Source organism: Gopherus evgoodei, chromosome 6 (genome assembly GCF_007399415.2).
Source record: "Gopherus evgoodei ecotype Sinaloan lineage chromosome 6, rGopEvg1_v1.p, whole genome shotgun sequence".
Taxonomy (NCBI): Eukaryota; Metazoa; Chordata; order Testudines; family Testudinidae; genus Gopherus; species Gopherus evgoodei.
Genome location: NC_044327.1, coordinates 37,639,371 through 37,665,752, shown reverse-complemented (window position 1 = coordinate 37,665,752; position 26,382 = coordinate 37,639,371). Strand labels below are relative to the sequence as shown.

Below are 26,382 nucleotides of genomic sequence, written 5' to 3'. Positions count from 1 at the left end.
CGCGCAGCCGCCCCTAGAGGGAGCAGCGCCCAGGGCCGTGCTCGCTGCTGCTCTGTCTCCTCTCACTTCCTCATCGAGCCGCGGGGACCCGCTGCTGGGACAGGCGCCGCCGCTCAGCTTTGAGCCCCGCGCCCGCTGCAGAGGAGGGGCTGCGCCGCCGGGCAGGAGCACGGACCGGCCAAGGGCAGTCTGCGGGGAGGCGAAGGAAGGGGTTTCCCGGCTCTGTACTAAGCCAAGCCGCCGCGATGTCCAAGCCGCCACCTAAACCAGCCAAACCAGGTAAGGGAGCGGCCCGTCGCCGCGCGCCTCCTACACAGGAACAGCAGCCGCCTTGCACCCCGCCTGTACTTGCATTACACGGGGTGCAAGGCGGAGCTCGAAGTTCGTGCTTGGTGCTAGACACGGAGCTGGGCTCTGACACGTGGGCGATGTTTTTCTTGTTCCCTTTGTATTTGTCCGGTGCAGGGCCGCCTTTGCGATGTGCTGAAGAGGGGGTGGGGTGGGGACGCTGCTCGGGCTGGCAGAGCGCCAGAGTGGTTATGGCTCCAGAGCGAGGGGCTTCCTTTTTATCTGGGACGTGGCTCGGGCTGTCACTGTCAGAGCGCACTTGCTACTGGCCGAGGAGAAGTAGGAAGTGAGCTGAGCTAGTCCTGGTGAGAGGAGGAAGAAGCAGAAGCAAATGCAATTAGTAAGTGCTTTGGAGATCATTTTAGCGAACTCGGTGCTGCACTACAGTTGCGGAAGGACGGAAACAAGCCTCGGTTAAAATGCTCTTCTAAGGCCGCTTGCTGAAGAATCTGCAACATATGCACGGAGCCTTATTCTGCAATTAAGGCGTGTCAGGCTAGAAAGTTGAAGTTGATTGTCACTGGGGTGCCTCCACGTGGGAAGAGGTGTCCTAACAAGCACCCGCCTTGGGAGCAGATTTCCTTACTTGCGATAGCATTCTGTGATTTAATACTTGGTATAAATCTGAGACTTGTGCCTAAAAAACAAGATTTTTTTCAGTCATCATTAGAAAGAAGGCATTACAGTTGTGACAGTAACTGATGAAAGGTCAGAGAAGGATTTGTGAACTCTCAAGGCTTGATTAGTAAAAGTGTTGAAATTGCCAAAGCAGGGAAGACTATCTTCTTCCAAAGCCTGAAAACACAGTTTGTCCTCTGTTGAATGGAGCCCCGGATAAGGATCCAGGGCTCCATAGGAGGTATTATCTATTGGGATCAAATGACTTTTAAGGTGCTTAGAGTTGTCACCCTTAAACTACTGAATTTTCTGTCATTTGCAAATATGTGACAATATCCTGTTGCTTAAATTTCCGTTTAAGAAAAGATGCTATCAAGATGATTCAGTGATTAATTTGTAATAAAAAAAGTGCCAAGGCCTGAGCTTTTTTGTTTCTTTCATAACTGACATAATAAATGCAGAGGTGCCAGGATTTTGAACTGCCAATCCTAGAAGTGCCCAGGCTTAGCTCTGACACAAATTAAGCATTGATTAGATCCTAAATCTAGTTTGCTGTTAAGTAGGGAATGGTCTATTTCCATTTAAAAAAATGCTAACACTTTACTAGTTCTTGTATTTTCTAAAATAAGTGTGTGAAGTAATCGAGGGTTTTATATATGCTACAGATCTTTTTCTCCTTTTTAGACTTTGAATTAAAAATGGTATTTTATCTGTCATGTAACTTTCTTTAAAAAAGAGGAAGAAATTAACTACCCCAGTCTGGATGCTTACGCAAAGGAAAGTTATCTGGTGACTTAAAATTCTTGATAGCATCTCTTTTAAAAAGAGAAATTGAAAACTATAATACATGCTGAGTTTACTCAAGGAAGTAAATTATTTAATTATAAACATGCACATTTTGTGAAGGAATGCATATTTACCAACGGAATCATGGCTAATGAGCCACCATCAGTTTTGGTTCTGTTAAAATTAATAACAAAATTGTCATTGGAACTTAGAAATTGCCGTATTGGATCAGACCTATGATGTATCTAGTCTAGTATCCTGTCAATTTTCAGGAAAGTGCTTGAAATCCACAGAAGACCGAGGTGGGATAATCTGCCCCCATGAATGTCTCATCCTATTCCATAATAGGTGGAGGGTGGTTAAGCCCTCAAACATGAGGTTTTCTATCCCTTCCAATAATCTTTTTAGCATTAACTGTCAAAACTTGGGATATTGCTATCTATACAAGTGTCCAGACCCTCTTTGATTTTTGTGAAATTATTGGTCTCCATGATACATTAGAACTCACTGCCACAGGGTAACACTTTTTCAACCAAAGCTATTTCCTTTATCAGTTTTGACTTTGCCGCTTCTCAGTTTCATTGAATATCCCCTTGTTCTTGTATTTGGAGACCAGGAGAACAGAAGCTTCGCCTGTTTATCTGAATGGAAGAAGGAAGGGCCTCTGGGCAGGACATGACGCTTAACCCTTACACAAATTTAATCTAACTAAACTCCCAAGTAAGGACCAATTTCCTGAATAATGTAGTTGGAATAGCTAACATCCTTATTTAGATGTTACAAAGTTTGTTTTAAAAATCTGGTATAGTTTTTTTCAATGACCAGAAAATTCCATATTAAGTGCTGTATTTTGGGGTAGAATATACTGTATTTTTAACAGATAAGAGGTTGAATCCCTATTTTAAGTGCAGAACTCAACTCCAAAGTAATTGTGGAGCTGTGTCTGGTGCCTCTAATAAAATTACCATGTGGTCACTAAAATATTTTTCATCTTCAATATCTTGGCCACTTACTGTATTTCTTGAAATACTTAAAAGTACTTAGTTGATATGGTTGACTAAATAGCCAATTCTTAAAAGTAACTTCTTTGCATTTGACTGTTTAAAGTCACACAAGCAAAATCCCTTGTAGGACCTGAAAATGGACATTCCCCTATCAAACTATTGCCCCCACAATGAACACACACCACCCATTAGGTATATAAATATTATTCATGCCTTTATCACCTCTTGGCTGGACTGCAGCAATACAAATATACCTGGGCATGCTGGCCAGCCCGGGTCAGGGTACAACATCAGGAATGGCAGGAGAGGATCTGGGAGCAGAGCATGGCCGGGCCACAACAGCTGCTTGGGGAGGCAGAGCCTCTCCTAGCCTATGATGCTCGCCACCCATGGGGGACAGCTTTGCACATCTGGCACAGTGGAACTCAACGATAAGAATAAAGCTTGTCTGGGTGGGAGACGGAACTTTCTCTAGGACTTGTCCAAAAATCAAGGAACATAACTCCTCCAGGATGTAAGGGCCATTACAGACCTCACTTGTTTCCATTCCAAGTGTAAGACCCATTTCTTTGACCTTGTCTTCTCTAACAAACGCATAGCAACAGCTATATTTAAAGAAGAAATAAATTTAAAAAAAAAACTCCAAGCAAGAACAGCACAAAAAGCCCTACCAAAACAAGACACCACCACACACTTCTCTCTTTGGGGAGAGGAGGAGAGAACAAATGTGACAGATGTATATTCACATTGCTTACTGCACTATGGAAGGCAGTCAGATGATGTGGTGATGAGCATAGTAAAGAACAGAAAATAAAAATCAGCTGAGCATTTAAATGCCAAGTTTCAGCCTGTGACTGATGTTGCCTGTCCTTGCTGAATGCTAAGTCCCTTTGAAAATGAGGCTTAAAGAAAATGCTGGTAGAACTATCACTGTTTGTCTTCCTGTAAAAGATTATAGCTGAGTAAAATTCAGAGGATTCCCAGTAGAGTTGACTCAGTTTTAAGAGCCAAGTGTGTATGGGTAATCTTCTAATTTACCAGACTGGTTAGTTAGAATTTCTTTTTTAAAGAAGGTTTTTCAATGAGTTTGTAATCTGTAGACCTATATGTACAGATAAAATATAAACTAGATTACCTCTCAGATACTTTCTAAAGGGATATATAGAGTTTTTTTAATTGACTGAACATTTCTAAACTTCTTAATTCTTGAGAGAATGAATGCCTTGTGCGCACATAGTTTTCACAGCAATAACTTGGCAGGCCATTTCAGGGGGAGGCTGTCGATCTTTTTTTAAAAGTATTAAGAAGCCATTTTTATATGAAGGCTGTATTGTGCTTTTCATCCTGATAAGGCTACTTGTATTAGCCTATAATACTATCATTGTCCTATGAATCTTTGTTTTGTGGTTCTAAATGTTCTGAAAGGTACCCACTCTTACAAAGAAGTAGACATATAAAGCTATGAGGACCATATCCAGAAGTATAATTTCCTTGGCAATGGGATACTCTGTAGCAGTTCTTCTTCCCATGGAGCACCTCCTGATGGTGGTTGGTCACACTGTGCTGGTCTTTCTTGTTCAGAGCTGCTAGGTGTTCAGTCTGTAAAACCAGGCATGCATAAGGAGTAGCAAGTCTAGCTACCTCTACTATGGGCTGTTACTACATAAGTGAAGTGGAAAAGAAAACAGGAGCTGTCTTCAGGTATTGGGGCCATCACCAGCAGAGGAATGTCCAGAAAAGCAGAGCAGAAAGAAGAGACAGACCAGGTGGCAGAGAAGTATTTCTAGTAGTAGATAGAAAATGAACAGATGGGAGGAAGAAATAGTTGATTGGCCTTTCTTTTTAGAAAGAAAGAAAAATCACAATGAAGATATCTAAAAATATGTAAGCACTCTCCTAATATCTGTGTTGCATATATGCAACAACTGTAGTTGACACAGGAATGTTATGATTGCAAATTGGACGGGGACTGAACCATGAGATAATCTATTAAGAATTAGGAAAAAAGTTTGAGAACTCTGGGGAAGAGGGGGGGCAAATGAAGATTACTTAAAAAAAAGAATCTTAAACAAATTTTGCTTAACACCTGAAAATTTAGTATTGGACAACAGCTGTACGTATTTAGTAGTCCTGTCATAATCTATTATAACTTCATTTGGCATGTAAAATCTGATGCTGCGTCCCTCCACCCAATCACCTCCGACTTCATGTTTGGGCATCTACAGTCTTTGGGAAATCATATAACATGTTTTTCAGCTGGTTAAGCCGAGAACCTGGTTCTTGGGTCAGTGGAAAAAGTGTTTCCTGAACAAGGGATTGCTGTATTTATTTTCTTTTATCCCATGAAAACTTTGCTCTCTACCCTGTATGTGCTAGGAAGCAAGATTAGTACAATGTGCCCTATTCCAGATATGTCTTTTCTTGGCAATTCAAATGAGGTAAATGAGAGTAAGATGAAAATTCAGTTATTCAATAGTCAACACTATGCAAGTGTTGGATCCTCCTTTTTCTTTCAGCTGCTCCATTCTATCCTCAAAACACATGGCCCTTTTCATAGTTTAACATTAAATTTTGTGTGTTGAGGATATTAATGCTATTTACAAAAATTGCAAACCTGACAAATTGAATTGCCATTGCCAGCTGTGCTCTTGGACTGTGCACTATGTCCAGTGGTGTTTCTGAATGAGAGTAATACAGGCAGTCCTTGAGTTTGACATTCAACTTACAACGAACGGCACTTACGACGTTTCTGAATTGACCCATGACAATTGGTTTCAACTTTACAACGCTCTGTCCTGCAATGGAGTGTATTGCAGTTCCGAGTTACGACGTTTCGACATACAACGCAATTTTCAGGAACCAATTGTGTCGTTAAGTCCAAGGACTGCCTGGACATAGATCTGTGGCAGACTTCTTGGAGTGTGCTATTAGCATCTAAAAATGCATTACTTCTACATCCTCCAGATTAAATAACTTCTGTTGTTTAAATTACATAGTCACATAGGTGCACAGAGCACTTCTCAAAGAAGAGGCCCTGGCCCAAGAACCTTACAGTTTAAAATGAGATATTGGATAGGGAAGAGGGATGGCAAGAGGAAAACCGAGGTATACAGAATAAGGTTATGCGGTCATTTGTGGTGTAACGTATGCATAGGGTTAGTTCCTATTTTTGACAACTTTTATAAGTGTTAGTTGTTTTAATGCAGCCACTAATAGGTCTTCACACTTGCAAACAAGATTGTAAAATATCAGTAGTAAAACTGATAAGGTTCTTGTTAATTTCATGGTTGAGCTAAGAAAAACTGAAGAAAAGGCACTGGATCAGTCTCATTCCCCAGAAGAGAACACTGCATTCATTCGTACTTGGGAAGTCTTTGGAACCAGAGGAATGTTGGTTTTTTTTGTTTTTTAAACAAATGCTTACATTCTGGATTCACTGATCGTTTAGGCCCCCTTGTTAGCCAAAGAAAACTTTCTGCTAGCCAGACATGACTAAGAAAGTGGATTTAAGGAGTACTGTATTGCTGGGGGTTTTTTTGTTTTAACACACCCCACACACACACACCGTCACCACCACCACCACCTTTATTATATTGAGCAGCTTACATAGGAAATACAAACTGTTATTTCCGGCCCCAGTCTGGACAGTCATTGCACTGGATGGACTGCTGTCCCTCTGCAGAGCCCAGCTCCATGTAAGTGCAGTAGTCTGCTTGCATACCAAAGATTGCAGGATCAAGACATCTGTGAATAAATGAAGTTCCCAGTATTAAACAGTGGAACACCTGAACTTCACTTGTAAAGTTATTTGCAAGTAAATCTTATGTTAAATAACTTTTCATACCTTTTCCTTGATGATATCCCAATGCTGTTTGTTTTTGAAACAACTATTAAATGCTCCTGGCACCTACATTATTTTAGGTGCTGATTGATACAGTATTACTGTAGCTAAGGTGCTCTAAATAGGCCACCATTAGCAAACAGATATGCATGGCCTTCCATTTTGCAAGTTTATCTACATTTAATCAATCTGTTCAATAGAATACTCATCCAGACCTATGCATTCAGTGGGACTTCTTGCATTCATAAGTCTTTGAAGCATCAGGATATTAAATATCCTGCATTAAATACTGTGATGGATGCATTAGAAATACCTATGCTAAACCTTGGTAGCTTTGCTAGGGCTAACAAATTAATTTCCCTAAAGTAGTTCCAATGAAAAATTTCAAGCAGTTGATTTTTGTCAGTTCTTAATACTGAACCTTTAAAATCCACAAAAAGAAGAACTATTTTGCATGAGTCTAGTGGTGAGAGAAATGAGACAAGTGATACCCAAGATCACTTGATATAGAACAAGCATGTTCTGTATACAATTCTCCAAATGGCCTTACCACTGCATCTTAATTCTGATTTGCAACATCTCCGCTATACTAGTTCTGGACCTGAGAGATTCATGAGTTCAGATTGCACAAAGTGGGAATATTAACAGGGCATCGGCAGCAGGGTGATAAAAATCAATTATTTAAAAAAAAATCAAAAATCAGATTTTTTACACTTTTTGGATTTTTTTGATCAAATTTTTGAGGGGAAAAAACCTATCTTAATTAAAACTCAAAGATATCTCATCATGGAATAGGACTTATAAATTCTAATTCTATAGTATCAGACAATATATTCATATAATGTTTAAGAAAAGTTTTGTAAATGAGTTTCAATAGTTCATGGATTAGGGACCCAATTTTATGGGGTTCCAGGAGCTTCTGTATAGATTACTTAGGTTTATCTTTCCATCTACCTAATGGGACTCAGTGCCCAAACTAGAACAGTTGTCCCCAATATGGTGCCCACGGGCACCATGGTGCCAGCTGGGGCATTTGTGTGCGCCCACCTAGTGCCCAGCCGAGGACCTGCCAGGGACAGAGAACTCTGGCTGCGGGCGCGGTGTTCTCTGTTCCCGGCAGGTGCGGGGCTTGCCTAGTTCCCAGCAGGGGAGAGAAGCTGCGGCCCCACGCCTGCCAGGGACAGAGAACTATGGGGCTGCAGGCACTGATGTTCTTGGTCCCCGGTAGGTGCGGGGCCCACCTACTGCCCAGCAGAGAAGAGAATCTGGGGCCCTGCGCCTGCTGGGGACAGAGTACTCCAGGGCTGCAGGCACGGTGTTCTCTGTCCTCGCGGCTTTTCTCCGGTTTCTCTCTGAATTCATATATTATGTAATATTAAATATTTTTTTTGTATTATTTAATGTACAAATACAAAATAAGCCTTGAAAAATTGTTGGCACCCGCCACACTCTTCTGAAAACATGAATGTGCTACTGGTCACAAAAAGGTTGGGGACCACTGGTCTAGAAGATACCATCAGAGATGTTTAGTTTTGCAGTTCTCAAACTGGATTTGTGTCTCCAGAGATAACAGCAAAAGTGTTTTTAAATAAATAATATATAGAGGTGAGAAATGACAGACCTCAACCCTGTTGTCTCTCTGCAAATTTGTGTACACAGAGTCAACCCCTTACTTCACTCTAAAAGTGCAAAGTTTCAAAAAGTTCAATGACTAGAAAATCATTGGGGGCAGAATAGATCTGGGCAAGGAGAAGAAGTGTGGAGATAAATGTGAGAAGGGGGAGACAGGCAGTAGAAACAAAAGTGAAACTGTTTGAGCAGCATATTCCAGAAGTCTTGAGGTCTTTCTGAGTGTAGCTTCATTGATTTGACATCTACCATACCATTCTCTCATTAGACGGGAAAACCTATAGTGGCAGCAGGTTGTAAAAGAGACCCAGTTTGGGAATAAGAACCATTCAAGAAATATGTTTGCAGATCTTTTAAGAAAGTCACACCAGTGAACTGGTAGAAGTCACTTAAGCACTTGGATTCAGAGACTGTTGAAGTGATAATCTCACTTTTAACAGCAGTAGCTTCTTCTGCCAGTGCGAAAATGATGGTGAAGGTGACTGAGTTAGCTGCAGAAGCCAGTATTTTAAGTTTCTCATGTTGACCTGGATGACAGTTGATTTAATTTTTTTAATTTCATTTAACTATTTTAGTTAACAATTTTAACAAAAACAAACCTGATTTTAAAAAACTTGAATGTTTAATAAATTCAAAAAATAAGTTAAAAAAATTCTAAAATTCATATGCTTGTTTTGTTAAAATATTATATGTTTGCTGTTGAAGAAAAAAATCCAGAATACATAACATTGTTTTAGTTAAATAAAATTATTTAAATGTTTGTCTGGTGATGTTCTCCTACTAATACAGCCTGGCAAATGCCTACAAATATTAATGATTAATCTGTTGAATTGGAGATAGTTCACTTCCCAATGACTTCATAAATATCTGCTTCATTTACCAAAGGTAAATGAAATAACAAAACAATCACTCATTTTCTGATATAGCTTTAAAACTAATCGGAAAAGTTTTCAAAATAAATCACTTTAAATATATATAGTGTGTACCTTCTAAAAATGAAATCTTTGAGTTGTGAAGAATATATATTAAGGTTAGAACAACCAACAAGAATGCACTTTTATGTAGAAATCCATGATTAAATTGAGTCTTCCTGACTAGTGATTTAAATCAAATCCATCGTGGTCTGCAGTGTTGATTAGAGACTCTGGAAAAAGCACTTATCTTTTTTCTCCTCACCTACCTGCCCCCACAACCTTTTGTTTAAAGGCAAATCATTCTCCTACCGAGTTTCTTCCTTGGCCATGGAAATAACTCACAAGTGTTCCAAAATCCATGGCCCCAACTCATCAGGGAGTTCTGGGAGATGGGGCATGCAGGAGCTACTGGATCTAATGCTGTTCTGAGGCCTGGGAGGTATTCCTTTCTTTCCTACCCTCAGCCCCATGAATATCTAGAGCAGGGGTGGGCCCAGGGGCAGTATCCAGCCCTCCAGATGTTTTAATCGAGCCCTCAAGCTCCCACCAGGTAGTCGGGTCCGGGACTTGTCCCACTCTGGCACTCCAGCTGGGGAGTGGGGTCGGGGGCTTGCCCTACTCCATGCAACTCCCAAAAGCAGTGGCATGTCCCCACTCTGGCTCCTATGCGTAGAGGTAGCCAGGAGGCTCTGCATGCTGCCCCACAGCTCCCATTGGCCAGGAACAGCGGGCAATGGGAACTGCATGGGCGGTGCCTGCAGACAGAGCAGTGCGCAGAGCTGCATGGCAGTGCCTCCACGTAGGAGCTGCAGTAGAGACATGCCACTGCTTCTGGGAGCTGCCTGAGGTAAGTGTCGCCCAGAGCCTGCACTCTTGATATTCTCCTGTGCCCCAACGCCCTCTCCCAGCCCTGATCCCCCTCCTGCCCTCCAAATCCCTCGGTCCCAGCCCAGAGTACTCTCCTGCACCCTGAATTCCTCATTTTTGGCCCCACCCCAGAGCCTTCACCCACTCCACCACCCCAACCCCCAATTTTGTGAGCATTCATGGCCTGCCATACAATTTCCATACCCAGCCATACAATTGCCATACCCAGATATGGCCTGGGGGTCAAAAAGTTTGCCCACCTCTGACCTAAAGCATGATCCAATATTTATGCTGTGTGTTGGGGCTAGTATTTAGCCCTTATTACCCAAATCAATTCTAGGCACCTGCTCCCAGATTTTGAACTGTGCCCAGTGAAACCTAATGGGTGGAAGGATGATGATGATGACTGTATGCCAGTTTCAAGGCCCATGATTCTAGAGCCAGCCCAGGGTTAGTTTAGTCCATTAGAAAATTAAATAAGCCTGAGAGCATAGAGGTGCTGCATCAAATCTCCCTACACCAGATGTTAAAATAGTGATTTATGACACTCAGGGTATCCCTTTAAGCTAATTAAGATAGCTTTCTGGCTATTTGATGTTGCAACAGCAATGCAAAGCAGTCACAGTAGTAGCCAGAATCAGGTCCCTGGAGTCCTATTTTCCTGTGGGAGAATATGAATAATTCAATCAGTGGGAACTGTTTGTATCCTACAGCAGGAGAACTGGGCCTCTGAATTCTAATAGAGTTGCATCAACTCACCCTGCCATGCATCAGCTCCATTAAATATTCGTTTATTACTTTACTTTAAATGTTCATTTTCTAGTCAGAAGAAATAAACAGCTCCCCAGGCTAATTTGCATTTCTTCTACTTCAGAAGCAAAAAACTTATTTTAACCAAATAGAGTTGATAGCTTTCCCTCCCCTTCCTCTCCGGAAGTTCAGCCTCACTCAGATGTTGAAAAAAGTAGCTTCACACATAAGGGATAATTTTGTTGAGGGGTGGAGCTGAAGAAGAGGAAGACAGGGAATGTGTTAGTAGTGAGTGTAATAGAAGAGGGGATTGTTACATGGTATTATGTAAAAACTGCAGGCTAGTACGGAAGAGTTGGAATTAGGGGAAGGAAAGAACTGATCAGAAGAACCCTAGTGTGAGAAAACTGTTGCCTCTTGTCAGGAAAACACTAGGCACTTATTTAAAAACAACCCTCCATTAAAACTACTGCGATTAAAACAAATTGCAAGTTACTCGGAGGAAAAAATCCTTTTTCTAATGAGAATATTTTTTCTTTTTTAATTACATTATAAAACACAGTTTTGTGCTCATCTTGCTTGTTTGTAACAGAACATAGTCACAGCACTTCAAAATGCTGCTTCTGATTTGCCACTGCAAGCCCTTTAAGGATTGCATTTTTGTAAACTGTATTTGGCTATTCATTGTTTTCAAACAAACCACTTTCTTAGTTGGAAAGAGAGTCTTAGAAGTCTCTGAGCATCATGTTTCTATGCCTATTAGTAGCATTTTATGGGAGCAGTAATCCAGAAGGGATACAACTGAACCACATAAGGTTCATAACCAGTAATCCAGAAAGGATACAACTGAACCACATAAGGCCAGCCTGGCTCTCAGAGAGCCAGGCTGGCCTTATGTGGTTCAGTTGTATCCTTTAACTTAATTAGCAGAAGCAGGTCATTGATTAGAGAGCATCAGTAGTTAAATCATTTACATGTTCTATGATAGACTCGCACTTTAAGGCCAGAAGGGACCCTCATGATCATGTGGTCTGATCTGCACATCACAGACACTCCTGTAATAGGCCCATAACCTCTGCCCGAGTTAGTGAAGTCCTCAAAGCCTGATTTAAAGACGTCAAGTTCCAGAGACTTCACCATTTACTCTAGCTCAAACCAGCAAGTGACCTGCACCTGAGATTGCAGAGGAAGGCCAACTCCCCCCACAGGGTCTCTGCTAATATTACCTGGGGAAAAATTCCTTCCTGCCTCTAGATATGGCAATCAGTTAGACCTTCAGTATGTGGGCAGAGGTGATACATGGCGGGTGGGGGAGGGGGAAGGATGCTATGCAGGGTCAAGTGCTGCCCCAGATTGGCCTGCCAGGGGAGGGAGAAGGGTTCTGTCATCCTGCTGCGCCTGCACCTGCCAAGCACACTCAGTCCCTGTCAGCAGGGCCGGTGCAACCATTTAGGGAACGTAGGCAGTCACCTAGGGTTCTAGAATTTGGCGGGCGGCATTTTCTTCGGCAGTAACCATAGCGACTGAAGATTCGGCCGCCCCGGTCGCCGCCGGCATTTAGATGGAGGGAACTGGGGCAGGGAAGCGCAGGGAGGTCCGCCTGCAGCAAGTAAGGAGGGGGGGGCGCGACACGCAGGGGAACTGTCCACCCCAGCTCACCCCTGCCCTGCCTCCTCCCCGAGCACGCTGTGGCTGCTTCACTTCTCCCGCCTCCCAGGCTTGCGGCTCCTAAGCTGATTGGCGCCACAAGCCTGGGAGGCTGGAGAAATGAAGCAGCCACAGGGTGCTCGTGCGTGGAGCAGGGGTTAGCTGGGGCGGGGTGGGGAGTGCCGGAGGGTGGTGGATGGGGAGCTGCTGCGGGGGGGGAGGGAGCTGCTGTGGGGTGGGGGGAAACAAGGTGGAAGTTTTGCTTAGGGGACAAAACATCCTTGCACCGGCCCTGCCTGTCAGTCAGGGGAGGAAGTGCAGCTTTGATTTTTTGAGCTAGATCTGTAATGCTGATGATGTATTCTGCCCTAAGGAAGGGAGAAGTATCTCCATTCCTCTGTCATTAATGTTTTTTCTCTTCTTTTTAGGACAGGTCAAAGTGTTCAGGGCCCTGTATACATTTGAACCCAGAACTGTAAGTATTTAGGTTTTCATATCACTCATAGAACAAAGTGATCTAATTGTGTGGGCTAGTGTATCAGGACTCTAAAAAAAAGCATAAACAGCCTTGTTACACTGCTATGTAAATAAAAACTAAAATGATTGGTTTAACAGAGCTATAACTAGTTTCCAGTGCTAAACAAGAATTCACTGTCCATTTCTTACTCAAGCTCAGATTCCTCGGCATGCAACTTCCATTAGGTAATGCTGTGAGCCCTGGTGTCTCCTTGGTACACCATGTCCACAATAGAGGATTAGCAGAATCTGAGACTTGGGCTCATTTATTTTTCCTCTTCCCAAAGGCAACATAAAAATTCAGCAGGACACTAATCCTCTTCCCCTCCATCATGGTTGCAGGTTTGAGGGCTACCATTTCTTGCTCCTTTTCTAGTCCCATTTAATTAGGTTAATTGGACTGGTAGTTAAGAGAAACTTAAACCAAACCGCCCCTAAAAAGTTTGCCATTTCGTACTCATGCTGAATAAGCACATCTTCTGAGTAGCCTTTGCCAGAATGGCTACTGTGGAGTACTGCCAAGAACTTAAGATGCCTTTCCCTAGCAGAATCCCCAGGATAAGAAGAGTATTTTTGGAGGGTTTCTATTACAAATCAGTAAGGTGGCAGTACAGGAGTTAGTTATCTTTTTGAAGTCTGCCTCCTTTAGAGTAGGTAAAAGGGTGTTAACGAGGCAAATATGAGTGCAATTCACTGCCAAAAACCTGACAGAATTAAAGGTTATTCACAGTGCCTTGTACCCTTACAGAATGTTAAGTGTGATTATACACAAGCCTCTGAAAACTAGGAAATAGAGTTACAGGATAGCAATTTTCAAAACAACTGAAGCATGTGTGTGGATTTTAAGAGCACTTTGAAATGTTGGCTCTTAAAACCAGAATTTTTGCTTCAGGAGGAGCCACTGCAGACTGCAGGCAGAGAGCAGCTAATATCCACACCCCATGTTCTCAGAAAGCTGCCGAGATCAACACCTGAACTCCTAGTACGTGGGTGCTACTTGGGCATGTCTGAGCCATTCATTTACTGTGGTGTCACACTACCTACAAAACATTGATTTGCAGTAGAGTTCCTGCCTGCAGCATAAACACACATGACTTTCTGTGCCTTGTCAGTTTGGTGCAAGTCAAATTGTAGATCCATTTTTTATGCTGACTGACTATTCAAATATTGCTTTCCAACTGGGCAGTAGGTGCCAGATCCTAGCTGAGATCAATACCAAGGGGATGGTTATCAGTTTGGGGAGGATCACAGCCTTAGGTAGTCCCAGGTAGGCACAAAAAGTTAAGATATTATTTTAATGTTTTTGGGAGGGGGGAGAGGAGAAATCTGTATCTCAGAAACCCTTTGCTCAAACAACCTCAAATTTGGAGGATCCGATCCTGGATCCCCTTCATCAGTTTCCAAGACATTTACTTGCACTGTGTAGATTTTAGAGCATTTAGAAAATTTGCTATTAAATGGTAAGCTGTCAGCCTTAATGATAAGAGTGTGATAGCCCCACTGTAACACCTAAGATTTCACACACGTGCCTTCCTCTGCTTTTCCCTTCCCCCCCAAAGTCAAGTTGTTGAGATGTCTTAGAATCTTTGACATTTCCTTCTCCACACTATTTTTGTTTTTTAAAAACTCGATTGCATGTCATCACTACATACAGGTAAATGACAGATTCAGTTTGCCCAAAAAATGTGTTGTGTAGAAGAATTAAACCAATACCCTATTTACTCCCCATTGCACTTAAATTATTGCATTCAATCCATGGTAGGAAGATGACCAGCTTCCTCTTCTAGTGTACATGCCTCATACATTACTGCCTGTCACATTTCTTACTGTAGTTTGACTTGCCAAGAATGTAAATGACTAGCAAGCAGTTGACTTGATACTGGAGATTTTGGGATGGTGCAATATTACCACAAAAACTAAAGGTGCTGTGCTCCTTTCATGTACTTGATTTATCTCTTCACACATATTTATGTAATTTTTTTTCAGCCAGATGAGTTGTATTTTGAAGAAGGGGATATTATCTACATTTCAGATATGGTGAGTAACATTATTTCAGTAGTCAGTCTATATGTGACACCACTAAGTTTAAAATTCAATAGGCTGTTTCTTAATTTTTTTCCCTCCCTTCCTCTCCAGAGTGACACAAATTGGTGGAAAGGAACCTGCAAAGGCAGGACTGGACTTATTCCAAGCAACTACGGTAAAGTCTAGAATTTATTTTTCCTCTTCGGTTACATGTCACTAAGTAGAAATTACTAGATATGATTTTTTTTTGGACACTGGTAACAGTGCTGCAGTTAAGGGTACAGTATCAAAGTACATCAGAATACTTAATCAGCATTTCTGAAGTACCTATATAGGTACTAGGTATATAGGTTATAAAATAAAACACACACCGCTGTGACTGTCCAGACATGCAGGCAGTTCTGTCCTACTTCTTGCATTAACTGTTGGTTTCCCACTCTGATATGCTGTCAAGTTTTGTTGTGGTTCTTTGGGAAATGCTTTGACTAAGGGGTGATCTTTGGTGGTGGTAGGACTGACTATTCTAGATATTTTTTTTGTGGAGGAGTTCAAAAGGCTACATCTGGCTCACCTTGGAACCCCTTCAGTCTATATATGTCTGTCAAAGGACATCTCTGCCCTATAGCACCTCCTTCTGACCAAGAGGCTTGCCTGAGTTTCCCCTTAACTCAAGCTCCCTGAAAGTCTACTCCAGTGACTCTCAACCTTTCCAGACTATTGTACCTCTTTTAGGAGTCTGATTCGTCTTGAAACCCTCAGGTTTCACCTCACTTAACTACTTGATTATAAAATCAGATTTAAGAATACAAAAGTGTCACAGCCCATTGTTATTGAACAATTGCTTACTCTCTCATTTTTACCATATAATTATAAAATTAATTAAATAATATTGTACTTACATTCCAGTGTATAGTGTTTAGAGCAGTAGAAACAAATCATGGTGTGTATGAAATTTTATTTTATACTGACTTCACTAGAGCTTTTTATGTAGCCTGTTAAACTAGGCAAATATCTAGATGAGTTGATGTACCTTTTGGAAGACCTCTGTGTAGCTCCAAGGATACACATACCCCTGGTTGAGAACCACTGGTCTACACAGTTTAGATATTTAAATTGGACTGCAGGAGGTGATTTTTTTTTATTAAATTGTGCACAAAGTCTTTTAAAAATAGAACTAAAGCTTACACAGTCTTCATCCATGAGTATTTGTCCTCTCTTTAAAGTTCCCTTCTTTCTCCCCAGTCACAATCTGGGCACAGCTCTTCCTCCCTGAGGGTTTGTCTTCCTGTGTTTCCAGCACCTCTTGCTTGGAGTTAGGCCTTCTGCCTGTTAACTCAGGGTCCTACAGGAGCCATCTTACTCCTTGCAGTGTCTGCATGCATCTGACAACCCATCTGCAGCTATCTCCTCCTTTGTAAAGTCCAGGTGCCTCCCCTTAGAGCCCAACTGGTGCACTGAGTCCTGCTCCCTTTCTTGCAGGGGAAAGTCACTCTGTGACAGTGTCTACCACAATGTATTTAAAAGATAATCAACTGCTGTGGTGGCTCTGAGAAGATGTCTGAGATAGCATAAGCCTGTTGCTTTAAAGAGATTTATAAATCAATACCAGAATATCTAGGTGACTAATAATGAATAGGGAGCGAATACAAATTGCAGAGTACCAGTGTATTGGGCTTCCTGTGCTTCTTTCTGCTTAGGAAATAGATCGCTGTTTTGTTCACCAACTGTGACTTCTTTGTGAATGTCCTATATAACCATAGGTAGAGTGGGCTGCAACAATCCAGTGTCTTGGTGACAACGTCATGTCCTCCTGCGATGGTGCTGACCAGTTCCTCAAAGTCTTTCCTTGTTCAACTACCACCTGAGTTGCAGCTTCTGAGCTTGCCTACCAGCTCAGGTCCTATTCAAAATCCAGCTGAAGGAGGTGTCCACCTTATAACTTTTATCCCAGTGGTTACATCAGTCACCTGAGATGTGAGAGACTCCAGTTTGATTTCCCCCTCTCTGCCACAAGGGGAAAAGGGTTTGAAGATGAGGGTCTCACACCTCTCCACAGGGAGTGCTCAAACACTGTGCTATGGGACATTCTAAGGTGGGGATCCCTTAGTCTCTCCTGTAGAAGCTGTTCCACAGTGCCCAACCCCATCCCTAAGCTACTTTAGGGCATAGTACATTGGGCTGAACACTGATGTAAACTTAGTATGGATAAATGAGAGAAATTGCAGGAGGTCCAATTCAGGGTATGTGCCCTGATACAGCAAGCATACCTATCCTATGATCTTGTGCCCCATCTGCTTTAACTGCAGAAGCACAAACTGAAAACCAATGTAAATTTGAGAATACTGATAGTAGGGAGATATTAAGTGCCATAATAATTGAATCATCATAAGGAATTGAGTGGAAAAAAAATAGTCAATGGAAATAGTACAAAATAATGGGAAAAGAAATTGAGGTTTCTGAGAGAAATACAATTGGTATAGAATAAAGAGTTCTGCTCCACATTGTATAGTGCTTTTAGTGTATTGTAGAATTAAGAAATTCTGTTTGCAGAGTGGCTAAGATACAATGATCAAATTCCACTTTTTCTTCCATATATTAACAGCATGTGTGTATAATCAAAAAATCTCAGATTTGCATTTTTACTTTGTTCAGGATTAATTAAGTGCTTCAATCTATGAAACAGTGCAGTTATAAACCACTGTTTGGGTGATATCATCAATGGAAATCTCAAAGAAGGTCTAGATAGCACACAGGATTTGACAATGGAATTAAAATCCTTTCATGTAAAGCAGGGACCCCTACCACCGCATTCCTCAGAATACAACTGATGTCCCCAAAGTTACCTAATGCTTGCACCTCAGTTTTTCAAAGACAAGCATTCCATTTGCAAACCAACTTCCTTCTGCACTGCTGTGGAGTTTCATTAGCTTTGCCACTTCCTACAGCAATAGCATAGCACCGAAAGACAACACACACACCTGCTTTATGCTGGGCATCTGGAGCTCACCCCTCACCGCCTTCTGATCTTCACCAACACCGGTCAATGCTTTCCTCCCCATTCCAAGTCTTAGCTGCAAGAATTCTCACAGGAAATGCAAACTTCAGAGTGCAGCTCACTAGATGCTGGTGGTCAACCGTTATAGTCACACAACAGTCACTTCACAAGCTTACATTAGGCTAAGAAATACCATGTGAGAAATCCTGGCCCAGTTGAAGTTAGAGATAATTTTGCCATAGATTTCCAACAGGGTCAGGATTTCATGCTGGGACCTCGAGCTCAATTCAAAAAAAGAGGCTGTAGAAGCTAGTGTGCACAGGAAGTAGAACAGTCTCAGTGACCCACCATTCTTGACCCTACTATCACAAGAGACAGGAAGATCACTAACCTCAGCACTTTCAGAACAAAATGCAAAATCTACTTCTGTATGCTAGTCTCTTGGACTTAATTAGCAAGAGTCTGAAAAAAATAAAATACAAAAATCTTTACTATGAGAAACTGATAAGAATTTGTGTGTTTCATTTCAGTGGCTGAACAAGCAGAGTCCATTGATAACCCATTGCATGAAGCTGCCAAAAGAGGTGGGTGTGGGTGTGGTTTGGACTGTGATACCTTGGACTTCTCATTTTGAGAATTTTAAATTTTGTAATGCCAAAAGAAGTCTTTTTGTGTGGTTTGTGTATGTGTGCCAACAGAGGCATTTTATTTGAATTTTTAAGACTGAATGTGCTGCATATTTTGGGTGGTTAACCTGAATATATTTGGTATTTAAATTCTGCAGCACTGAGTAAGCAGAGTGGGAGGAAAAAAGCGGGAGACAAGGGGGTAGGGAAATCTATTTACCAGATTGTAAATGGATGCAATCTATAATGTTTGTCCTGTTCCATCAGTGATTAGCTTTTAAGGTGGGGAAAAAATTGTCCTCCTAACAAGATGTTTAATAAGTTGGGACTCTTTTTTTCACCCCTCCATAACCTGTAGCAATAACTAATGCCAAACACTGTTTCTAATGAATTGCTAAATAAAAATTAAGATCTAATGCAACATAACATTCATACTGAGCTAAATGCCTTTCATGGTTCTGCTACTCAGTTTGTTTTCTGTTTGTTTCAGGAAACCTGAGCTGGTTGAGAGAGTGCTTGGATAACCAAGTTGGTGTAAATGGTTTAGACAAAGCGGGAAGCACAGCTTTGTACTGGGCTTGCCATGGTGGGCACAAAGGTACAGCATAACACTGCATCAGCTCTACTGATTATGTTCCAGTTTTCTTTATTTGCTGGGCTAATGAACCAGTTACTACTTAATCTGCTGTAATCAGTAACAAAGTCTGTACTCTTATGTAATTCAGGTAAGCAATAAATAAAAAAAAACAAGCCAGCAGAGAAGGGCTCCGATCTGTCAAATGTAATGCGTGTTTTTTAAAATGGAACATCTTTAAATCCTTTTACTTTAAAAGCATACAGACATTCTTAATCACAGTATGATTATTAAAAAAATGAGAGATGAAATGCAGGCTGCTGAAGGGAAGAGCAAAAAAAAAATGTTTGTCACTGAGGTTTAGATATAGAAGTGAAACATTAATGTATTTGTAGTGCTTGCTCAGCAATCTTCACAGGCTTTAATGATGTGGATTTTCTCTAACTGATTGGGTTTAGAGCCTTTCTCTGTGCAATCCTGACTTCAGTGCTGTACTTGGAATATAAGAAAGCAAGTTTTGGTTTCATAAAGTTTTCTTTTTTTTCTTCATTTTATTTAGATATAGTGGAAGTGTTATTTACACAGCCAAACGTAGAACTAAATCAACAGGTAGGAAGTTTATCCATTCAAACATTTACAGTGCTGTTATTGTTAATTCTTAGTGCAGGCTGATTATTTTTTGCTGTGTTTTAATCCTCTTGCTTTTTCCTGTAACTCCACAGAACAAATTGGGAGACACAGCTTTGCATGCTGCTGCTTGGAAGGGTTATGCAGATATTGTAGAGATGCTACTGGCAAAGGGTAAAGATCTTTACCAAGATTTTAATACTCTGTATGTGGCAAAGCTGCTTCCTGTGTGTAAATCACTGCTGAGTTTGTAATTTGCATATTTTACAAATTTGTTTTCTATAATCTGATCATGGTTCCTAGCTAGACCAGCATATCTTTGTAAACCATGCAAACCCTCAAAGTTGTCTGTACAACAGGCTGACCTGTCCAGAGTAAAATTTCACTCTGCTGTGGAAGACAAAAATGAGTACCTAAACCCAGTTAAGCAGCAAGGGAGCTACACAGCTCCTAAATAGGAACCTGATCCTAAGCCCACTGGGTATCTTTCTATTGACTTTGGATAAATCCCTAGATGAACTCCCCATTGCCCTTTCCCATCAGTCATGCTGACCAGGCTACTTGTCTGAGAAGTGATTTCATTTTACTAAAGTTTTGCTATGACAGTATTTTTGAACATATTTGGAATTTCTTTTTGTAAAGGAGCAAGAACAGATTTAAAAAACAATGAGAAGAAATTGGCTCTGGATATGGCTACCAATGCTGCCTGTGCTTCCCTGCTTAAAAAGAAACAAGGGACAGGTATTGTTTGTTTCTCACTTCTTTGTTCAGTTGGGACCATGAGGAGCCACGCTCTGACAGCTAGAGTTCATCAAAGCAACTCCATTTTGATGAACCCCAGGAAACTCATCAGAACTCAGCTTCTAAGTCTCCAGAAGGCTAGGGAGGTTGAGGAGCATGACTATCCATGAAGATCATGGGATTGGAGGGGGAAAAGAGAGGACTCCTGGTGGAGAGCAAAGATGGGGGTCTCCTGTGGAAGCAGGGCATTCCTGGAGGATGGAGTGTGATGGGAGGGAGAAGCAGGCAAACCCCTTGGCGGGGGCAGCGAGCTGGTTTCAAGGGGTCTGCCCAGCATGACTGGTGTTAGACTCGTTAGAGTCCAGGACAGAAAGCTGAAGTCCCACCCTGCAGGACTGCAGCCTGGGTCCCTGAGCTTCAGCACCTGGGGCTGAAGCTTGAGTAACTTAGTTTCATGGTTCCCCTTGTGGTATGGGCCCCCAGGTAATTGCCCTGCTTCCTACCCCTTAATGCCAACCGTAGCTTTTACATGGAGAAAAATAGTTGTGGTATAGGTGGGCCGTAGAGTTTTATACTATGTTTGGGAGTTGGGGGGGCTTCAGAAAGAAAAAGGTTGAGAACCCCTGCTCTATACTTCATGTGGTTAGCCATATGAAATGTTCTCATGCCTATTTCTCCCCCCACAGCTTATCCCAGAAGCAGAAACTACTCTTTTCTCTGTCACAACCATCCTGCTCCATTCTCCTCACAGCCTCCTGCTGGCTTGAGAAAGGGAGTTGTGCTCTAGTGTTTGTCAGAATATAATCTTCCCACAACCCACCCATATCCTCATTTCCCTGACATATTAACTTTTTAAAACACACACACACACACTCCTGATACAGGGCAGTTTAAAAAAGCTTAAAGTTGGTTGTTCAGGATCAGGGAGGAGATAGGTGGAAGTAGAAGTGAGATGGGGAACCTATATGAAGTGTAGATGGGGTGGAGAATGAGTTGAAAAGGAATTAGGATGAAGCATATCTCAGCAATGCAATCTAACAATCTTAATTCAAAGTTAGCAACAGTTTTGTTTGAGGGATAGTTTTATGGAAGCTTAACTAGGCAAGGAAGAGTTTTTACAACCACCCTTAAATAATGTTAGTGAAACATCTGACAACTCCTTAACTTTGAGTACTTTATGTAAGTAAGTTAAGTGGTAGTAGCATAATACTCAATTTCCTGCAACATCAGAGTCTCTCGTTTGTCATCTTGGGGTCAGAAAGAAACCACTGTAATAGGAGCCACATTGTTTTTTCCTCCGTTCCTATACATTTTTCTAGTGTAAATTACTCTCCATTAGATGTATTTTTTATCTTCCTCTTTCAGAATTCTGGGATTCAAGCCATCTGCTACTGAATCCTTCTCTGTTCTAATGTCCCTATTAGTTACATTACTTTTTCATTTTCCATCTACAGAAAGCTAATCTTTACTTCTGGAATATTTCCTTCATTCCTTCTAGACAACTGAGAAACAAAAGTCACATTGTTTTTCCTCAATATCTACCTAATCTATCACCAAGTTACCTTTTCTCACAATATGTAATTTGCAATATTGTTTGCCGTTTTCATTTCTACGTCAGCCTTTAACTTCTTGCTCACTTCTCTCCTTTACATTCATCTTCGATAATCTTCCTCCTTGTCAATAGGGTCACAGCCACATGTGTGCTTTTCTTTTTTCCCTGAATTTCTCTGATCATTCATATTGGAGTCTCTTCTTCCCCTCATTATGTTAGTTTCTCAAATGCATATGCATCTATTGAACTCTTTGCAATTTACATTTCAGTATTTCCTATGTACTCTTTCAGGACTCTCCTGTTCCTAGTATCAAAGTATCCAAGTTTAGTTCTGCTTTTAGTATATTCCCTAGAGCATGAATGTGGCATATTTATAGCTTCTGTGGTCTGCTTTACCTCATTTTACAATATTTTAATTTGTGCAGGTTTTTAATAATGCATTTGTACTTAATGGCACTGCATTCAATTGGTTTATTCTTTCCATAAACCTTATTTTTAAAGCATTAGGAACCCTCTTCTTTTGTTTAATGTCAAATCATAACAGCTGTGTTTAAAAGTTTGGAAGATTAGGGGAGAAGAGTACTCAATATAAGAATATTTGAGAAATTCTGATATTTGGAAAGTGTGATGCACTCCACAATAGTAAACTCAAGACATGATCTCTTCCCCAGAAAGTTTATACTATAATCAGGCAAGCAAATACAGTTAGGGGATAAGTATTCAAATATAAAGTTGCAAAGGGACATTAGAGATCCTTCATTGGAAGGCTGTAGAAAAGGTAGATTTAAAGGAGATACGTGGTTGGCAGAGAGCTGCAGGAAGAAGATGCTGAAGAGGAGGCAATGAAGGGAATTAGAAAAAATAAATGAGAAGAAGATAGAAAGGCGAGAAATGTGCTGAGCCTAAGAATGAGAAATAGGAGGCTGACCTTGGTACAAAGGTATTTGGAAGGTCCATAGCCCTTTGATAGATAAGGCTGTGTGGATATTTGCACTTATAGCTGGGACTAAACCTTTATTAAGCAAGATGGTGTTTATTAGCCACCTTTACCACCCTAACTCTTGAGTATTACATGGATTTTCTGAGATTTTTAAAACAAGTACTTTTGGGCTTCTGTTAGCAAAACAATTCCCAAGATCAGAGTTTAAAATTGACTCACTTCTCAGTTACTCCAAAATATAAGACATAGGCTGATTACTAAGCTGCTTGTTTCTTGTTTGAATACTCCATAACCTATATTTGATAAATTCTAAAGTTATTAACCAGTGTAGAACGGATTATGCATCAGTTATTTTTGATGGTGAATGGGTTGTACAACACAACTCTGCAGGATAAGTCACCTTTGAGGAAGCAGACAAATAATTTTTGATTAGGACTGCCTTCCATTCCTTTACTGGAAAGGATGTAAATGAAAACCTCCTTGCAGGGCTCATCTCCTGTAGGAGAGGAATTCCTGTCCAACAACAAAAGAATTCCCCTTCTGTTCATCTCTTTAAGGAGCACAAGCCAGGTGCTCTTCTCTTGACATTACTACATATCTGGGTGAGGAGGACCACTTTCCTAGTGTCCACTAGTCCTTTGCCCTCCCTCTCTGCTGTATCCAGTTTCCTACTTCCCATCTAGAAGCACCACGTTTAGATGTGTTTTATACATGCAGTTTTTGAAAGCATAAATCCATGTCTAAAAACCAATACGTAGTCAACAAGAAGAAGACTGGGGGTGGGGAAGAGAATAAGGGACAGTGGATGACAGGGGGGAAAAAGAGACAAAAGGTCTGCATGGGAATTAAAGCAGAGGATGAAGACTGGCTTAGAGCCTTGAAAGTGAGCTAGGGAAACTTTTTTCTAGTTCACCAATCATATATTCTGTGTTTAAAACTTTCCCATTAGAGAGGTTTAAATTGGGTCCAACTTTGTTCTTCTGGTGTGCAAAGCTTTTTAGGCAGCCAGGCTCCTGGAGCCTCACATGAAGAATACTGAGCAGCAGGCATGCTAGTGTCTCTCCTCAACTGAACTTTCTCCAACAGATGTACGCAAATTTGTGTAGAAAAGGTGACCATTTGACCAGCTCCTGGCTAGCGCCTCACCTACAAATATCTTAAATCCTAGGAAATGCCCCCCACAGACACAACCTCTTAATGTAGAGTTAGTCAATTGTGTTTGCCCACAGCATCACAAATTTAAACTATTAAAAATTTTGTTATATGCCCGATTCTGTCCCTGGTTAAAGTAGACTTGTTTTATTTTCAGATACAGTGCGGACATTAAGTAACGCAGAGGAATACCTTGATGATGAAGACTCCGATTAACTTTCTTCATATTGTCTTAAGAACTATAACCTCTATTGCCTGTCATTCCCAAATCATATCTTTGCAACTGTAAAAAAAAAATACCTTTATATAGAGTATTGAAGTCTTGCAATCTCTCACTATAACATGTAAACAGAGAGTGAAATCTCTTGGCATTTCCTAGCCTTTGTGGCAAGTTTTAAATCAAAGTTCCCTTGAAATCATCAAGCTGGAGGTCATATGCTGATCTCTTCCCCCTGCCCCCATCTTGCTGTATGGGGAAGGGATTTAGCCCTCTAAACATGCCAGGTGTCCCAAGATATCCCTTCAGGTACCTAATGTCTCTGCAATACACTCCTCAATCCTAGTTGTTTTCTTTGTCAGCACACTTGCTCTCCCACTGGCAGCACTCCAAAGTTTCTTATGTATGGATAAGAACTTGCTTAAAATAATATGCTGGCAGGGTGAGCATTATTTGACAAGCGGAAACCCTGCAGTAAGAGATGGGATAATGCAATGGTGAATGATCATGCTCTATTTCCACAGAGCAGGAAGAGACAATGTAAGGCTTCTTTTAATTTCCACCATATGGGAGTGGGTGTGTGGAGTGAAATGGCAGGGGAAGAGCTGCCCTGAGAAGTTTCTCTTTTTACTGTTATGAGCCCAGAGAATTTTGTGTTTGACTCAACTTTGGACTCTGACTTTGCTGTATAAATTGTATTGGTGTTGGAATCATTAGCATTGAAGTGAGGAGGGAATATTTTTCTTTTTATCCTGCCTAAGAATTTTACTGATCTTTTGCTTTTATTTTTAAAAGTGTTCTTGTTTTTCCTCTAAAGTACTTTACCTCAGAGCTGAAGTGTTTTTGAAAGATATATATATTATATTAAATTGAAAGTGTTCAAAATTGCCTAATCTGAATAAATCATTTAAAAACACTTGAAGTTATGGTCTCTTCGTATGAATTCAATAGAGCTGGCAAAAGTAAATTGAACCACTACTTTTTAACCTTCATGTGAAATTACTCTTTAATACCTTCCAAACAGCTGTAGTCAAGGCAATAGACTATGCTGAGGAGTACCTGATAAATATGTTCTGTCATGAAGTTAAATGGGATAATACATTATGTGTATGTATTAGCAACTTAAACAGTTCCAACACCACAGTACATTTTAAAGCAAAAAACTTGGCAATTTGTCAAGTTCTTACCATCTTGAAAAACAAGTTGGGAAGAGGGAAAAAGATAAATCAGAGAATTTCATAATTAACCTAGGTCACTCCATGAATGTGTCCACTTCTGTAAGATTGTTCGGTCATATTTCCTTTCAAGTGTAGAAGAAAAGGTGGTGTTAGAACACTGGTTAACTATCATGAGACAAGGACTGTCCTGTTCCACACTGTATCTCTGGTTGTGGTTAACTGACCATAGAGTTCACTGCAGCCAGATAACCTGTTAGACACAGCAGCCCTGGGTTTACAATGAGTGCTGAATCCTATTTAACATTGAATTAGTTAACATGATGTGGGAGTAGTTGTTGCTTGCAATGATAACTCTGCTGACTCTCTTCTCTTCTCCCTGAAGCAGGACTTATCCAGCAGAACCTGTATTTGGTCATCCCCCTGCAAGTTGCTCAATTGCAGCTAAAGGGGAGACCTAGCAGGAGATACCGTTTTAAGAAAAATCAGCTTCCACTCATATACCCATGAGATTAGCAGCCTCCTATCAGAGTAGGGGACTAGCTGTTTACCTCCAGGTCCCTCTGAAATGCTTTCATGCAAAGCCACCATTAAGGGACATTTGAGGAACTAGAGAGGGAGGATTGGTGACAGACATTAAGTTGGATTCAGAAGCCTAACTTAACTGCATGGATCAAGATTTTCAAATTTCTCTTCTTAAAATAAAAAAAAAAAAGTGTATGCTTGTGTCAGGCAGCTGCTGATACCCTAACACTGTTTCTGGGATCAAAATCATTACTAACTGTCCAAAAAAAAAAAAAAACCTACATTTTTCCTTGAACCACCATCAATATATTTA

At 41.0% G+C, this 26,382-nt stretch overlaps 1 protein-coding gene across 1 annotated transcript; it reads left to right on the top strand.

Moving 5' to 3' along the window:
* The first annotated feature begins 20 nt into the window (after positions 1 to 20).
* On the top strand, positions 21 to 25,291 carry OSTF1 (osteoclast stimulating factor 1). Its single transcript, XM_030567112.1, has 10 exons — positions 21 to 279; positions 12,833 to 12,879; positions 14,907 to 14,957; positions 15,057 to 15,120; positions 18,471 to 18,524; positions 19,057 to 19,164; positions 19,700 to 19,749; positions 19,863 to 19,941; positions 20,410 to 20,508; positions 24,310 to 25,291. The coding sequence occupies exons 1-10, from the start codon at positions 246 to 248 to the stop codon at positions 24,366 to 24,368; spliced, it is 645 nt and encodes a 214-aa protein (XP_030422972.1). The 5' UTR covers positions 21 to 245; the 3' UTR covers positions 24,369 to 25,291.
* Positions 25,292 to 26,382: the final 1,091 nt, after the last annotated feature.